Source organism: Camelus bactrianus, chromosome 10, assembly GCF_048773025.1.
Source record: "Camelus bactrianus isolate YW-2024 breed Bactrian camel chromosome 10, ASM4877302v1, whole genome shotgun sequence".
Taxonomy (NCBI): domain Eukaryota; kingdom Metazoa; phylum Chordata; class Mammalia; order Artiodactyla; family Camelidae; genus Camelus; species Camelus bactrianus.
This window is the reverse complement of record NC_133548.1, coordinates 4,623,411-4,641,073: the sequence shown is the minus strand read 5'-3', so window position 1 is coordinate 4,641,073 and position 17,663 is coordinate 4,623,411. Positions and strand designations below refer to the sequence as shown.

General features: G+C 55.9%; 1 protein-coding gene across 5 annotated transcripts in view; it reads left to right on the top strand.

The window, feature by feature from the left end:
- The window catches only part of LRP5 (LDL receptor related protein 5), a 113,001-nt gene extending 98,698 nt beyond the window's left edge, over nt 1-14,303 (top strand). For 3 of the 5 annotated variants that reach the window (XM_045517938.2, XM_074371603.1, XM_074371605.1), the window contains exons 18-23: nt 2,613-2,849; nt 4,778-4,918; nt 5,783-6,019; nt 6,268-6,407; nt 12,125-12,222; nt 13,949-14,303. In XM_045517938.2, the coding sequence (XP_045373894.2) occupies nt 2,613-2,849; nt 4,778-4,918; nt 5,783-6,019; nt 6,268-6,407; nt 12,125-12,222; nt 13,949-14,210 (1,115 nt within the window). In that variant the 3' untranslated portion in view covers nt 14,211-14,303. The remainder of the gene's footprint in view (nt 1-2,612; nt 2,850-4,777; nt 4,919-5,782; nt 6,020-6,267; nt 6,408-12,124; nt 12,223-13,948) is intronic. The other 2 variants (XM_010956755.3, XM_074371604.1) reach the window with 1 other exon arrangement.
- Nucleotides 14,304-17,663: the final 3,360 nt, after the last annotated feature.

Sequence of the window (17,663 nt, the reverse complement as noted above, 5' to 3'; positions counted from 1 at the left end):
TTCGGAGTGGTCAAGAATGTAAGCTTTAGGGTCAAAGAGACCTGGGTTCAAATCCCAGCTTAACCACTTCCCAGCTGAGTGACCTTGGGCTAGTCATGTGCCTCTCTGAGCCTCGACTTCCTTCGTTACGAAATAGGGAAATTGAGAGCACTTACCTGATGGGGTTGTTATTAAGTAACAGAGCACTCTGCATGGTCCCTAACGGGAATGCCAGCTGCTTTTAGTCATGGGGATGGCAGTCATAATAAAAAGCGATCATTGTCGTCATCACCATAATGAAGCCCAGCCCCCGGCGCGTCCTCTCCTCTCCCCGGCCCCCAGGTGATCTTGGACCCTGTTGTTTCTGTGCTCTCTTCTCCCCTCCTCCTGTACCTTTCCTTCTCATCCGCACTCCCATGACCCCCACGCCGTGTCCCACCCCCAGCGGATGCTCAGCACATGCCCACCAGCGCATGACACCTGTTCTCAGCCGTTCTTCCTGCCCCTGGAGTGGCCAGTGCCCAGGAGCCCAGGGAGCAGGACCGTGAGCCTGTCCTTCTGGAACTTTCTCCAGCCCCACCTCACACTGTGAACCCAGGGAGCTTGGCCACAAACAGAGGGGATATTTCATAACTGTCCTCTGGTGGGGGCCGCCTTGACCTTCCTGAGCTTCCTGGTGGTTTTTTTATGAGTTCCAGCCAGAGGGCTCCTATGGCTTCATGGCCCGAGAGTGACTGTGCAGCCCCCACAGACTCCCCCACTGCCCTGGAGAAGAGGGGGCTGCACAAAGCGCTCAGCTGTCCCACGGACCCCAGCCCTGGGCCTCCCCACAGGAGGGCATGCCCTTCTGTCACCTGCCCTCCCAGGCTCTGACCCTCAGACTTGCGGCTGCCAGGCCCTTCCTCACAGCCCAAGAGGCCTGTATCTACTGTCCCCGTCTCCATTCTTCCCTGGCCTCTGCTACCCAGAAGGATAAGGGCTCACTGAGGCTCCCGGGAGGTGACACGGACCCTCGTACCTCATGCAGGGACAGGAGCCAGATGGGCAGGGGGCAGCCTGAGATGCTTCAGCGTTCTCAGCAGCACCACTGCCAGTTCTGTGTGAGCCTCACCAAGGTGTACACATGCACGTGGACACACACGCGCACGCGTGCGCGTTTTCCCTGCTGCTCCTTTGCTCCTGTGAGGAGCCTGCGATGGAGGGAGGCTACTTCTGTTTTAGGGAAGAGGAAGTGGAGGCTCTGGGAGGCTGGGGGTTCCTCAGGCTGCACAGCTGCTGGGGGAGCCTGGGTTCAACCCCAGGTCTGTACAACCCACCCCTCCTGTCCTCACTCTCCAGGACTGGGGCCTGCGGAAAATCAGAGCGTGGCCCCACACAGACCCTCCTCTCCCTGGCTTGGCCGTGGGAGGCTGGGCAGTTGAAAGAACAAAGACCCAGGGCCTCTGGGGCTGGAATTGCAGAGTAGGGTGTGGGCCGTCGTCCACACACACCTTTCCATGGCCAGTGTCCGCGTGTTCTTTGTTGGTGGCTCAGTGTGTACACATCCATCACTGGCTCCTGTGAGACACTGTGGGTGTCGGGGCTCCTTTGTCCCTGGCGTGGCCTCTGGGGCTGAGCCCAGTGGGAACAGCCAGCCCTCTTTTCATTTTTACTCACATCTCCTTGCCCACCCGCACCCCCCTTCAGCCCAGTGGGACCCTGGGAGTTATGGGCTCCAAATACTGGAAGGCGTAGTGCACAGGGAAATCGATACTTCTGTGAAGTCCATACTTTTTTCCTTAATTGGGGTTCAAGGGTGTGGAGGACTGTCCTTAAACATTAAAACGAAGTCTGAGTGGGTTTCTGGGCCGCGGTTAGTGTTCTGTGACCTTCCATGCGGGGGAGAGATGATGACAGGACCCCTGGGCAGTGGGGGCAGCCTGGGGCCGAGGGGCTCCTCCTGTGTCTCTCTGCCCACGTCCCGGCCCCTGGGACAGTGCTGTTCACTGAGCGATGCTGCACATCTGGCCTCCACCTGGCCTGCGCTGGGGAAGCTGACCTTGAGGGGTGGAGTGATGTGCCATGGCTACCTGGTAGAAGGCGGCCCCAGATCTCCTGTCCTTCACCCTCCCAGCTCACCACTCTCACAGGACTCCTTCCTCCAGGGAGCTTTGGAACCCTGCCCCTCCCCCTCTGCTCCCCCTGTGGTATCCTCACCGCCTGCTTTCCCCAGCTCACTCCTCAGCAAGGTGCCTGGTCTGCTACCAGCACCCCCCCACAGCGTTCCTGTGGGTATGCTGGCCATCCACAGAGTGCTGGCTCCACTGCTCCAGCTGCCCCTAATGTGTCACAGTGTGGGTGCTGACCATTCGCTCTCTGACCCTCCTACTTCCGATGCGGGTGCAGTGGACACTGGTGTAGCCAGGCCAGGTACACAGTCCCTGTGCTTTGGATTAACAGCTTTGTCACATGCTGGGGGCTGGAGGTGGGACAGCAGACAGGATGCACAGCATTGTGGGTACACCCTCTCCTCCTCCCACTGTACATGTTTCTCCTGGTGAATTGAGTGTGTCTCTTGTTTTGAAACCCAGATGTGCTTTACCCAGCTTTTGCCTGGACAGGCCGGCCTGTGATGGTTTTTCTCTCATCCTCAGAACCTCCCACGTGCTCCCCCGACCAGTTCGCGTGTGCTACTGGGGAGATCGACTGCATCCCTGGGGCCTGGCGCTGCGACGGCTTCCCAGAGTGTGACGACCAGAGTGACGAGGAGGGCTGCCCGGTGTGCTCGGCCGCCCAGTTCCCCTGTGCGCGGGGCCAGTGCGTGGACCTGCGGCTGCGATGTGATGGCGAGGCCGACTGCCAGGACCGCTCGGATGAGGCGGACTGCGATGGTGAGGCCCCGCCCTCGGCCCCTCCCCAGCCACACCCTTCCCTGCCCAGGCCCCGCCCCAGTGTGGCCCCGCCCCGCCCCTAGGCTCCCAGGTCTTCTAGGGAGCCCAGCAATTCCCACAAGACACTTGCTCATCGCCCCTGGAGCTTAGGCTCCATCTGGCCGCACACAGTTAGGGTCGCTGTAGAACCTTTGCCTGGAGTGAAATTGCCAGGCCTCCTCAGCTTGGGAGGCAAAAATGTTAGTTTTAGGCCCCTGAGGACCCCTGCCATCTGCCCACCAAGCAATTTGGCTTGAAGGTGGACTGTGAGAATCTATTTTGCCTTCCCTCACTCAGTCAAGAATTTTACAGAAATCCAGTAGTCAGATGGATTTTCCTGGTTTACACCCTGGGTAATTGCCATATCCAAAGGGAAGTCTGTGGGATAATGCTCACTCCTGGGTGGTTTCCAGCATCCCGTTGAACCAGGAGTTGCAAAAAGATTTACTTAGTCGACCTGGGTCCACTCTGACCTGCCGGATTTCCCTTTAGACCATGACTGTTGAAACATGTATCTCTGTTCCCTCTCTGGATTTTCCTTTTGTAAATGACCTATTCAGTTGGTTCCTGTGACATATTATCAGCACCACGGCCCCATGACTAACACTGAGCTGTTAATGGGTGGTTCTAGCTGCCACCCCCTTACCCACAGGGTCCTGCTCTTGGATAATTCAGATGTTTATTTATCACTGTCCACTGACCCTGTTTGTGATGAGCAGCCTTGTTTAGGGGTCATTTCCCCAGATATTTCTGTAAAGCTGCAGTCATTAAGTCTTTCCAGCTCACAGACCCTTTGAGAATTTGATGGAGACTGTAGACCAGGGATTAGCGCAGTGTGGCCTGATGGCCAAATCCAGACTGCCACCTGTTTTGATAAAGTTTTATTGGGACACAGCCAGGCTCATTCATTTACATATTGTCTGTGGCTGATCTTGCCCTCAAACAGCAGAGTTGAGTAGTTACAATAGAGACTTTCGGTCCTTAAGGTCTAAATGCTTACTCTCTGGCTCTTTACAGAAAAGTTTGCTGAGCCCAGATAGGAACCACCCCCTCCTCTTCCCACTGTGAATGTTTCTCCTGGTGAAAGGAAGCATCTGGAGGCCAGCAGGCCCTTGTGCAGGCTCTGGGCTCCACCCTCCTCTCCTGCAGATCTTCCCACCCACGGCAAGGACAGGGTCCCTTATCTCTAGTTTCCAGAGCGAGGTGCCTGGGGCAGAGCAGCAGGGAGCTTAGACAGCAAGTATTGGGGGCCAGGTGATGGCTGAGCCCTACCCACCTGGCCACAGCCTTCCTCATGGCCTATGGCCCTGTCCAGGTCAGCGTTCCAGAGCAGGGAGGCAGAGGCAGCCATCAGTACCCAGTCTTCCTCCTCCTCCCAAAGGCCGCGAGCTACACCGGTTACTTAGCGGGGCTGTCTTTGCCTTCCCGTTTGAGCTCTACTCCGCCTTCCTGATCTTCAAAGCCCACTGATACATCACCTATTCCCTGCCCCACCCCATCTAGGGAGCCTGGCTCCTTGTGGGTGGTCCTCTAATTGGCTCTCACCTCCCTGTAACCCAGGAAAGCATGGGCGCAGGGGCGGTGTTAGTCCTGGTGCTGTGTGGGCCTGATCCATGGTAGGAACCTGGTGAATGGATACCTCCCTGGGTCGTTGAGATCTCTTCCCTGCCCCATCCCCAACAGTGCACAGGCCTTGGAACAGGGGTCATCGAGGGGAGGGTGAAGACTGGATTTGCCGCGACTGTGCCCCAACCTGGTCCTAGAAAGGGCCCATTTGTCTGCTCTGCATTCGGAGCCCAGACCTTTGTTGCTGGGTCTCGGGGAGCAGGGTAGGGAGCATTGGTCTGTGGTTATCTGCTCAGTGCTCCTGGCCGCGTCATGCCCTCCAGCCTCTCTGAATGCAAGGCCCCTCCTTGCAGCCGTCTGCCTGCCCAACCAGTTCCGGTGCGCCAGCGGCCAGTGCGTCCTCATCACACAGCAGTGCGATTCCTTTCCTGACTGCATCGACGGCTCCGATGAGCTCCTGTGTGGTGAGCTGGCTTCTGCAGGGGGCTCACCAGGGCGGGGGTCACCCCATGCTGGGGTTCTGCCTGGGACTGTGCAGTCTTGAGGGAGGAAATGGCGGGTACTGAGGAGGCTGGGAGGTCGAGAGTATTTAGCCTTGGCAGGGAGGCAGGGAAGACTTCATGGAGTTGGAGACTGCTGTGAGGAGGGGAAGGGGAGACTGTGAGCCGAGGGGCATTCCAGCTGGGACAGAGGCAAAGAGACAGGCCCCTTTTGGAGAAGGCATAGGTTGGTGGGACTGACTGTGCCGTGTAGGGCAGTGTGCTTCTGCCCAGAGACCTCACTCGGCATCTGTCAGGCAAGATCACCCTAATGAAATGGGGGTGGGCCCCTTCCCTGGCAGCCTGCTGTCTGGCTGAGGAGGAGTGATGCGCATGTGCAAACACACACATGGACATGCTGCATGCCCCTTGAGAGACATGGCCTGTATATTCAGGGATACAGGGGTCAGAGGATGTGAAACCAGGGCAGTCAGGGAAGGCTTCCTGGAGATAGTGGCTCTTGAAAGGCTGTCTGATTCAGACAGGAAGTGGGAGTATGTCCCTGTGTGTGGGGATATGGCCACTTCATTCACTGCAGAGGGACCTGGGCTGAGAGTTTTGACTGCAGGATGGAGAAGTCTAGTGAGTGGGGAAGAAGGATGGATCCCCACTGGACTCACCAAGCACTTTCGCACCTTCATGTCAGCCTCCATCCCTCCCGCCTTCCATCAGCGGGTGCCTGGCAGGGCAGAAGCAGTCCCTCCAGGGCACACAGGACTGGCCCCCTGCAGGAGGGTCTGCTCCTTTCTGGTTCACACCCGCCATCTCTTCCTGCCCGTCCTCTGGCAGAAATCACCAAGCTGCCCTCGGATGACAGCCCCGCCCACAGCAGCGCCATCGGGCCGGTCATTGGCATCATCCTCTCGCTCTTCGTCATGGGTGGGGTCTACTTCGTCTGCCAGCGCGTGGTGTGTCAGCGCTACGCAGGGGCCAATGGGCCCTTCCCGCATGAGTATGTCAGTGGGACCCCCCATGTGCCCCTCAACTTCATCGCCCCTGGTGGCTCCCAGCATGGCCCCTTCCCAGGTAGGAGCCTGAGACGTGCAAGGGCTCTGGGCAGGACGTGGCGTGAGTGGGTCAGGAGTGCTCTTTGGACTTGACCGAAGCTGTCCTCGTGGGGTGTGTCTCAAGTTGTCTGCTGGGGAGAGCTGGGTGGGGACACATCTCACATAGAACTTCCTCACCTGAATCTGGGTCTCATGGGCAGCAGAGCACGTGCACTGTGTTCGTGAGGCACCGGGTCCCTGACCTGCCCTGTCCCCCTCCCCCCACAGGCATTTCATGCAGCAAGTCCATGATGAGCTCTGTGAGCCTGATGGGGGGGCGGGCTGGGGTGCCCCTCTACGACCGGAACCACGTCACTGGGGCCTCGTCCAGCAGCTCGTCCAGCACCAAGGCCACGCTGTACCCGCCGGTGAGTGGGGGCAGGAGGAGGCCTGGCTGGGGGGCATATCTCGTGACCTCAGGATTTCCGGAGAGATTAGCTGTTCCACTGCTTAGAATGGTGGGTGCAATGCCTGACCTATAGGTTTTCTCTTTTAATGACATCATCGTCTGCTTAGAAAAGAGTTCCCCTATTCGTTGTGGATAATCTGGAAGCCACAGAAATATCTAAAAAGTGGAGGTCTCACCCAGAATTCCCACCTCCCAGTGTTACTGCTGGGCGTTCTCGTGTCCGGGCGGCGGTCTTTGTCCTGTACAGGCTGCCCCATCCTCAGGGCCTGTCTGGATGGGATGCCTGGGCCAGCTTCCCTTCAGCGTCCCCACTAGAAACACCCGATTTTCCTGCCCAAGGCCTTGCTTGTTCCCAGACAGCAGCTGGATTGTTTTCCAAGGACAGGCACTCACAGGGCGCCTTTCGTGGCTGAAAATGCTTGCTCCCTGGAGCTTCCAGCAGCCCACATGGGGTGAAGGGCGGGCCTTTGGCCGAGCTGCACTCTAGGATGAAATGTTTGTCCAGGGCATGAGATGCTGAAGCCCCAGTGTTCTAGCCACACCACAGCATCCCAAGAGGGGACCCTTTCCCCAGGGCTGGCTGGGAAAGACCCCTACTTCCAAAAGCACGACCGTGGGGTAACTGGGGCAGGCTGGATGCATGGATGTGAATCTGGGGAAACGTTAATGTCAGGTTCTGTCTCCATGTGTTTCTGTGCTTTTTAATTCTTTGAAACCTGACTTCTGGTGATGGTGTGATTGTCTAAAGTGAAGACAGCCCCTTGAGCTTTCTCGGGCCACCAGGGCTGGGCCTTCCTGTACTTATGGGCGTAGTCTACACATCCAGGGTGTAATCCTTCCCTAGCGCTCCCGATGCTGGCAGGGCCTAGGAGGGAGCGGGCGGCAGGGGTCATTATCTCGGGTTTGCAGGATGGGACCTGAGTCTCCTGGAGGCTCCAGGGCTTGACTGTTCTTTGGAGACAGAGGACACAAGGAACCAGAAGCCTGGAGTTTAAGAATTCTCCTCAGCCAAGGTTGTCGGGGTAGAGCTTAGTGGAAGAGTACATGCTTAGCATGCACAAAGTTCTGGGTTCAATCCCCAACACCACATATACACACACAAAAAAACCCCATACTCCCCGGCATTCCTCTCTTCCTCCCTGCTGTTACTGTCTCCTGACTCTCAGATGCCCCATGTAAGCAGCTAGAAGCACCAGGACCCCGAGTAAGACCGAGCTTACTTCAGAACAGACCCCTGGGGCCCCCCATGCTGCCACGAGGACACTCGAGAAACTGGCTTCTCCATCCCCAGCCCCTGCTGGGAGCTGGGGGAACCCTACTCGGCAGCAAGAGATGACACTGACCAGCAATTTTTAGAAATAGCTTTATTGAGATATAATTCACATACCATACAGTTCACCCACATGAATTGTACCATTCGGTGGTTTTTAGTATATTTGGAGTCATGCAGCCAGCACCACGGTTAATTTTAGAACATGTTCATCATCCCCAAAAGAAACCCTGCACAGAGCCAGCTATTTTTAAATTAACTACATTGGTTTGCATCAGTAATACAGGTTCATGGTGCAGAATTCAAAAGGTGCAGTAGAACGTACAGTGAAAAGAGCTCCCCCCCCAACCCCGGTCAGGACTCCCCCCTGCCCCGAGGCACATCCTATGGTGAGTTTCCCGTGTGTCCTCCCAAGGGAAATCTGTGCATAAGCGGGTATACAAGAGAATGGCTTAACTATCCCAGCAAAGAGAGGAATTTTTGTTTCTTTTTACTTTTCTAGAAATTGTAGATTTACATTCAGTTGTAAGAAATAATACAGAGAGGTTGCATCTCCCCTTCATCAGTTTTCCCTGGTGGTTATCTTAGCCTCTTCGTGCTGCTGTAACAAAACACCATAGCCTGGGCAGCTTAAACACGCATTTATTCCTCACAGTTCTGGAGGCTGGGAAATTCAAGATCAAGGTTCTAGCAGGTTCGACTGATGTCTGTTGAAGGCCTGGTTCCCAGTTCATAGTGGCTTTCTTGTCTGTAAATGGTGGAAGGGGTGAGGGAGCTGTCTGGGGTCTCTTGTTTTAATTGATTAAAAAAAATGTTTGAGGGGGGATGTAATTAGGTTTCTTTCTTTCTTTATATTATTTATTATTATTGTTAATTTATTTTTACTGGATATTGAACCCAGGACTTTGTGCATGCTAAGCATGTGCCTTACCACTGAGGTATACCCCCCCTCCCTGGGTCTCTTTTTTTTAAGGGCACTGATCCCATTCATCAGGGCTCCACCCTTGTGAACCTAATCACCTCCCAAAGGCTGCACTTCCTAATACCATCATGTTGGGAATTAGGTTTCAGCATATGAATTTGGGCGGGACACAAAACGTTCAGTCTACAGGAGGAGTACAGTGTCCTAATCAGGGCATTGACAAGATAGCCTTCGGCTTTATTCAGATTTCACCAGTTTTACATTTGCACTTTTTTTTTTCAAGCTGGCTTTTTAAAAAATTTTCCCAAATACCCATTTCCCCCCCTTGATCAACATCCCTGACCAGAGTGAGACATTTGTGACAGTCCGTGAACCTACACGTCATCACCACCCAGAGTCTATAGTTTACATCGGAATTTGCCCGTGATGGTGTATGATTGTGTGGGTTTGGACAAATGTGTGCTGACATATATCCATCCATTATAGTCTCATACAGAGTAGTTTCATATAAACTTTTTAAAACCCACGTGGTAGCATCTGAAGGTAATGGTAGCTCCTTTCTGAGCTTTGCTTTTCGCTGCCAACAATAAGTAAAAGCTGGCATTGACCTAGCACTTCTGAGGCTCCCCACTGAGAAAATCCACTTTCCCTGTGCTACATCACCCCGGCTCCAGAAGGGGGCGCCATCGCCGTCCCATTTTGCAAATGAGGAGGCCAAGCAACTGAGTGGTAACTACTCACCTGAGGCGGTTGTGTTGGAGCCGACCACTCCCTACGATGCCTCTCCTGCACCCTCAAGTTTCTTTTGCTTGGTGGCTAAGCAGCTCCCTTTGTTGGCTGGGGCAGCTGGGCCACCCCAGTGGGTGTCCAGTCGCTCCCCGGCGGGATCTTGTTACTCCACCAGGGCCGCCTGGGACTCCTGCACTTTCCTCATGTCCCTCCTGAAGGGAGGCTGCAGGAAGAGGCTGGCTGCAGAGGCTGAGTGTTGGTCACCTTGACCTCTCTTGCCAAGTGGCCCTCGTGAGGGAATAGTCCGTCTTCCCGCCAGCAGAGGGCCACACCAGCACGACTGTCCCTCCCAAACACACTCTCTTCAGGTCTAATTTAGGGTAGAAATGGCGTGGTGCTGTCATTTTAATTTATACTTCTCTCACTGCATGTAGCATCAGATATCTTTTTGTGTGTTTAATAACCGCTGTAGTTTTATTTTCTCAGAATGGTGAATTTATGTCCTTTTTCTATTGGGTTATCAGTATTTTTAATTCATTCATAAGGGTTTTTTGTATATAGAGAGAGATATAGTAAGAACATCAGCCCATTGCCTGGGATATGTGTTGAAAATATTTTTCCAAACTTTTTATCTTTTGGTTTGGTTTATGTTGTGTTTTGCCGTGTATACAACGAAACTATCAGTCTTTCGTGGGAATTTAGGGGTTTTTTGGTTATGCTCAGAAAGGCTTTATTTGCTTGTAAGAAATAATTTCTTTCCATGTCCTCTTTCTTAATGCTTTCAAGGTTTCATGTTTATATTGAGAACTTTGATTCTCCTGGAATGCAGTTAGGTGTACTGGGTGAGGTGGGAGGCATCCAACTTTATTTCTGTGCTGATGGCTACCAGGCAGCCTTTATTTATTCATTTTTTAAATGCAGTCTTTTTTTTTTTTTAGCAACTTTTTTGTTTGTTGTTGTTGTTTTGCGGGGGAGATAATTTTGTTTATTCATTAGGTAATTAGGTGTACTTTTTAATGGAGGTCCTGGGGATTGAACCCAGGACCTGGTGCATGCTAAGCACAAACTCTACCACGTGAGCGATACCCTTCCCCCAGGTGGCCTTTATTAGTCGAAGTCCAATCAGGAGACAGAAACCACATGGTGATTTGAACAGAGAAAGTTTAATATACAGAATTATTAGCAGGGATTGGAATTGCAGGGAACTGGCCAATGAGAGGTAAAGAGAACTCTTTGGAACACAGGAAAGGCAGGTCAGCTGAGAGGAAGTGACTGAGGACGAGCCCCCAGCTGCTGCTCACCAGATGACTGAGAAGTTGCTGAGGTGCTGTACCAGCAGAACTTGCTAGAAATCTGCCCACTGCAGTAATGGGAAGACTCCTCGACCTTGCCTTGCTCAGTGCCCTGCGGGAAGTGGCACTGACAGCTGCAGAGGAGGGATTTGGGCAGGATCCCCAAGCTCGCCTTGGAGGCAGAAGTGAAGAGAAGCCAGACCCAGTCAAGTTCATGGGCAGATGCAAAGACGGGACCCCACAGGCTGGGGCACAGGGGCAGCTGGGGGAGGCCCTTCCTGCTGGGCTTCTGTGCCTGGTTTCTGCTCCCCTCTCTGAACACCGCCCTCGGCACCCCGCCCCCCAGTATTGTGCCCTCCCAACCTTGGGGTCAAATCCTGAGGAATCCCCAAGCTGGCTGTTTGTGCTAAAGAGGACCCCCCCCCCCAGAATAAGGAGAGGAGTCTATGCCAGTTCCTAAGGGGCAGGAGGAAGGCGTGAGCACTTCGTGTATGTTACTCACCAAGAGTCAGGATAGCCTTGGGAAGCCGTCTCCTTAGCCCCATCTTAGAGATGAGGATGCGGAGGCCTATAGAGGTGAAGCCCCTCAGCAGGGGGCATGCTGCCACGGAGGTGATAAAACAAGACTCAGCCCCCTGTCAGGATCCACACCATGCTTTCTCCCTGCCCTAGGGACCTCGGGGAATTCAGTCCTTCAGGGCACATGGGACAGTCCTATTCTGTCAGCTGTAGGGGTGCCAGAAGCGGAATCTGGTGGTGCCCCCTGCAGGAACAGCTGGAGGAGGTGGGGGTGCTGGTGGCAGTGGTTGCTGGGGAAAGTGCAGACTTGGTGGGTGCCTTGGCCCCAGGTCACTCTGTCCCTTTTGTGGGGCCTGGCTCTGGAAGGCACGTTCACATGCTAGAGTTGTGTATTTATTATCACATTTTGGGGCAGTATAGAACTGAGAAAAGGGCACCCTCTCCTGGTTTGCTGAGAGGGTGGGGAGGGCAGGCAGCAGGGCTGGGCCCCTCCCTCCGCATGGCAGACCCTGGCACAGGTCCCCTGAGTGTTCAGAATAAGGAGTGAATTACAGGGATTAGACTGTGCACCACGTGGGAGGATGGAGAAGTACAAAGTCCAAAAGGGGAGTCGGCAGAAAAGTCCCAGTGGAGCCTGGCAGGGCACTCTGTGGCACGGTGGTGACACTCTAGGGCCTGCTCGGAGGTGGGGTCCCTGAGCCCACAGCCAAGTGTCCAGAACTAGGCCTGGGGTCACCAGTGGTCAGTGGGTGGGCCCTGGCGGCCACCCTGCTCTCCCCTCCGCGTGCCCACCCTCAGGGGCCCAGCTGCTGCTTCCCCTTCCTGGACCATGAGGGGTCGGGGAGGCACCAGCTGCACCCCTACCCTGTGGGCGGGGAAACTGGGAGGGGGTGATGGGCGGCGGGGACCGCAGGCTCAGTGTGACCTTGCTTGGCTCCCCTCAGATCCTGAACCCACCGCCGTCCCCCGCCACGGACCCCTCCTTGTACAACGTGGACGTGTTTTACTCTTCCAACATTCCTGCCACCGCCAGACCCTACAGGTACGGAGCCGGGCGCCTGTGGTACCCGGGCCTGGTCCCTGCTTCCTAGGGGAGAAAGCAGGGAGGTGGGGAGCGCCAGAGGCTCTACGCTGGGGACCCTGCTTCCCCAGCCCTCCTGCCCCTCGGGCTACCCTGGCTGCCTCCCAAAAAGAGCCTGCTCCTGAGTTCGGAAACCACCGGGATCCCACATGCGGAGGGGGCTCGGGAGGTAGCCCCCGTGGTATTTTGGAAGCCAGGGCAGTCGTGCCCTTGAAGGACGCCCCCAGGGCTCCCCCCGCCCCAGACCCAGGGCCCTGCCTGTGCTTGAATCCCATGCTGGGACCCGGGCAGGGACGCCACTCCTCAGTCCCCATAAGAATGAAATCCACATCCGTGGGGTGCAGCAAGGCGGGCCCTGGATGGGGCAATCCTCTCTCCTTACTGCAAGGGCCTGTTTGACTCCAAAAACCACATAGGCCTGCTCAGCACCCCACGCTGTCCATATTGGGGTTGCACGCCCCACCTCCCTGGTGGGGAGGGGCCCCTGGAGAGCGTTGAGGGTGAACAGGGTGGGGTACCTGGCCTGCATCCCGCTGTGTCAGAGCTGGTGTGGGTGAGGTGAACCTGCGGCCCTTCAACCTGGTGGCCGTGGCCAACTGGTCCCACCCACCAGGTGCCCTGGGTCCCTTGCCCCCAAGCGGGCTACCTGATGGGGAAGGTGGGGGCTGGGTCCCTGCCAGGCCTGCCCGCTGCGTGGGGAGCAGGGCCTTGGGGCCCTTCATCCTCCTGGAGCCCTGGACCCTCCAAACGGCGCCGCCTGCCATCTGGTGGCTGGTTTGGGAACTCCAGGGCCTAGAAGGGGAGCAGGGCAGCTGTGCCGATCCCAGAGGGGCTGGGCCCTTTACTGGGTCACTGCCCTGTTCAGGAAAACTGCGTGGCTCCCCAGTGCCTCAGTGTCACAGTCTGTCTCCAGGGCTGTCACATCCACACCAGCCAGGCCAGGCCCCTTGGCCTCCAGTCTACCTCACGCTTTGCTCATTCTGTCCTGATTTGTTTCCACCTCCAAAACCTCTGCCCTCCGTGCTGTCTGTCCGGCCCCCTTTTTGCTCCCAGGGTTCCGGGAGGTGTGCTCCTGCTGCAGCTTCCTCAGTGCAGGTGTCCCTCCCTGGCTCTTTGGTGCTGACTCCACTTTCCTGCCCATTGTGAGCCCCACTATGGCTCCAGCACACTGTGATCCCACCTCGGACTCAGGCCCAAAGGCGATCCATCTTGAGGGGCAGTTGGGAGACACCTGGGGCATCAGCTTTCTTTAACTCAGGATGGGACTATCCCAGGCCACTTGGTCTCCAGTGATTACAGTAATAAGAGAAGGGGGAATGGTTGTTGAGCACTTTCTGGTGTTAGGCACTGTTTCCAGCACTTCCCATGCAGAATTAATCCTCATAAGCCCCTTTTGAAATGGATAATGTTTCATCCTCCCCATTTTGACCATGAGAAACTGAAGCTCAGGGAGGTAAAGTTGCCCAAGATCAGCCAGGTAGGCTGTGGAGGCCTCGTTCCCCATAAAGGCAACCTTGGCCTGGGGCTGCAGTCCTTGCAGGGTAGGTGCAGGTGTGCCCACTTTACAGGTGGGGATGTTGAGGCTCAGGGAGGCCGCACAGCTGGGGCACGCCAGAGCCTGATGGGTGGACAGGCACGTGGGCCACTCTAAATCAAGGACCCTTTTCCCATTCTTCGTCCCCGCCAGGCCCTACATCATCCGCGGCATGGCACCCCCGACGACGCCCTGCAGCACAGACGTGTGTGACAGCGACTACAGCGCCAGCCGCTGGAAGGCCAGCAAGTACTACCTGGATTTGAACTCGGACTCAGACCCCTACCCGCCCCCGCCCACGCCCCACAGCCAGTACCTGTCGGCGGAGGACAGCTGCCCCCCTTCACCCGCCACCGAGAGGAGCTATTTCCACCTCTTTCCGCCCCCTCCGTCCCCCTGCACAGACTCGTCCTGACCTTGGCCGGGCCACCCTGGCCTCTCTGCCCCCCTGTAAATAGTTTTAAATATGAACAAAGAAAAAAATATATTTTATGATTTAAAAAATAAATATAGTTGGGATTTTAAAAAACATGAGGAATGTGAACAGTGATGGGGTGGGCAGGGCTGGGAAAACTTTGTACAATGGAGAAAATATTTATAAACCTAATTTTTTAAAACATCATTGCCATTCTTTCATGCCACGTGTGTTCGAGTTGAGTGTCCCCACAGAGCGAGCACCAGCCTCTGGCCCTCCCTGGATGGCTCCCTGTGCACTGGTCTTCCTGGGCACCGGCATCTCCCCATCAGGCTCCCAGGGCGGGCGGAGGGGTGAGACCTGTGGACAGGGGGCCTCAGGCAGGGCAGCTTCATGGATGCTTGGCTCATGTACGGCTCGATGCTTGATTTCATGCTCTTCTGTCGCCGTCCTGAAATTCTGAATCATCTTTAAGATCAAGGCCCTGTATTTTCAGTTTGCATTGGGCTCTACAGATTACATACCTGGGCTTTGGGCCCCTGGCCAGTCCCTGCTGACGTCTGCCCTGAGTGTGTGCCAGCCCAGGGCTGCAGTTACGCATCAAGACAGTGCTGGGGGCCGGGGCCCCTCCTGGCCCTGCCATCCGTGTTGACCCCTGTGGATGGGTCTGCCAGGCCACACCGGCCCCAAGCAGGGAAGGGAGCCCCCCTGCCCTCCCCGGGCCGCACCTTGTCCATTTCTGCAGACAGGCCGGGTGGAGCCCTGTCCTCAGAGATGGTCAATACATACTGCCTGCCCCATGCCCACCCAGGTGGTACTGGAGGCAACATGGATCAGGCCTGGTCCCTGCCCCTGGGGTCCCCAGTCTCTGGAAGGAGACAGAAATCAGTAAGGAATGATGTGTCAAGAGGAGGCTGGGCTGTTCTGGGGCCGGACAGGAAGAACCATGTTCCCAGGGTTGGGAGGAAGGAAATGCAACAGCCAGGAAGGGCCTGACCCCAACCAGGATGCAGAGGGAGGTCAGGGGAGAATGATGTGGAGTGCTGGATGCGCTCTCTGTTTGAGAATCAAAATTCAAAGATCTGGAAGAAGTGTCTCCCCACAAGACCCTGAGATTGCACCTTGACCCACAGGGCCTGGAGTGTGGAGGTGACAGCTAAGGGCGGGGAGCCTACCAGCTGCTGGACAGTCTCCAAGATGTGGACCCCAGAACACATGGCAATCCTGCTGCTCCAGTGCTGAAGAGGTGGGACAAGAAGGATGATGGCCCAGAGAGCTCCAAGACAGCTGGTTTGGCCAGGGGACAGAGCTGGGGATGGGCCTGGTTTCCTGGGACAGACCTTCAAGGACTCGCCTCTCCTGCCCTGGCTGCCATGGTGTTCCCCCAGGTCCTGGGTCAGCACGGCAGTGATGGACACAGGTGGACTTGCTGGTGCTCCTGCTGCTGGGACCTCTTTGAGAGCAGGTGGTGGGGCAGGGGTGACCTGCCATCAGTGCTAAGCAACAGCATGGGAGTCCTGTCCTAAGTGCCGACCCCGGGCCGCCTGAGCCCCCAGCAGGGGTTTACACTCGAGGTCCCTTTGTGACCAGAAGCATCAGGCCTGACTCTGGAAAGCTTCATCTCTTATCCACTTTATCCACTGCTCTGTCTGTCCAGAAAGGGTGCCATCACCCGCCCCTGGGGCTGTTGTCAGGCTCCCACGAGATAAGGCCTGTGAAGACGCCTCGCCCCGTCGGGGGCCTGGCAGGTCCTTGGTAAGTGGGCGAGGTGACATACTTGCCCAAGTTCATAGCGCTAAGGACCAGCAGAGCTAGAGGGTGCATCCGTCTCCCAAGCCCAAGGTGGGGAGCTGCCTGCGGAGGCTCAGGGCTCTGAGCACTTGGGACCTGCACCCTAAGGTGCTAATTAAAGCACCAGTCTCCATGTGGGCAGCCAGTGGAGCAGGCGGCACCTTTGCTGAATCAGAAGCAGCAGCTGCATCATGGGGAGATGCCCCCTCTACTCTCCTGCTCAGCCAGCCCGTCTGCTTGGGTGGCCAGGGGTCTGGGAAGGGGAGGGGGAGGGGAGGCAGAGCTGCTGCCCCCTGGCAGCCTGCGTGCACACTGGGAAGAGGGTGGAACCACCCTCCTAGAGGCCCTCCTCCTTCCCCTCTCTCTCCCCTGGCACCCTGATAGAGCCATTGCATGGCTACAGGTGCCAGAGGCCACTTCGCTGGACCCTTTCCCACCATGTGGCCAGCAAAGGGGAGTGAGGGTCAACTCAGTGGCCTCCTTCTATGGGCCAAGTAAATCTGTCAGCCTTCAGGAAGCAGCTACTGCGTGCAGAGCCCTGCACTTAATTCACAGGCTGGGCGACCCAGAGAGTAGTCAGATAGGACTCCTCCCTTAAAGGTGCTCAAAATCCAGGAATGGGGGCAGTTTCCAAAGCTGTGGGGAAAGCATAGTGTTGAGATATCCTGGGGCCCCTATTCAGATGGGAAGACAGGGAAGGCTTCCTGGAGGAGGTGAGGTCTAATCCATGTCTTAAATGGGGGGGTGAAGTTAACCTGGCTTATTTCATTTAAACTTCACAACAGCAGAGCTAGGTAGAAGGTATCTCCTATTTGTAGTTGAGGAAACCAAGCCTTGGGGGGAAAAAGAAGTAAACCCAGAATTTTTTCATTCATTTGTTCACTCATTACTTTAGCCAATAAACATCACCAACTGGCTACTGGGTGCCACTCAATGCAGCCAAAAGGGCTTCTACTTTCCTTCCAAACCCTCTCACCTCCACAATGAGACCCACTACTCCTCAAGTCTCTTCCATCCCTTACTGAGCCCTGTGGGGTCTCCCTTATGAATGGGCTCCCTCCAACCCCAGGACAGGTTTGGGAGCTCCCCCCTGCCTGGGATCCAGCAGCCCCCTTGGACCTACAGCTGCCCTGAGCAGTTGAACAAAATCCATATGACCACATCTTGTGCGTGTCCACTGTCAGGCAACACGCTGGGAAACCAGGATGTAGGCAATGTAGGCGGTTCTGTCCCTGAGAAGCCTGGGTGGTTGGGAAGTTGGGTGGGCCCCTGCAGAGTTCCTTCTTGAGAGCCCCTTGGCTGGCTCTTCTGGCACGGGGACCTCCACACCCTCAGACCATGGAGCTGGGGTCCCACTGCGGAACCCTTTGCTGGCTCCTCCCCTCATGGGCCTCTCCCAGATTCCCACTTCTCTGCCTCTTCCTCGCCACCCAAAGGCCCTCTTTTCTTTCCCTGTAAGCTCGTTGGCAGCCCTAATGGTCTGCAATCTTAGCACTTCCTGTTCTACCAACACTCAGGCCACCAACAGTCCTTTGATAGGAAGGGAAATACCTCCTCCCCAACCCAGACTGAATCGTACACAGTGAAGGAAAAGAAAGAGTTACATTTCCATGCTAAAACGGGCCCACCCTTCATAACCCCCTTCTCTCCAACCCAACCCAG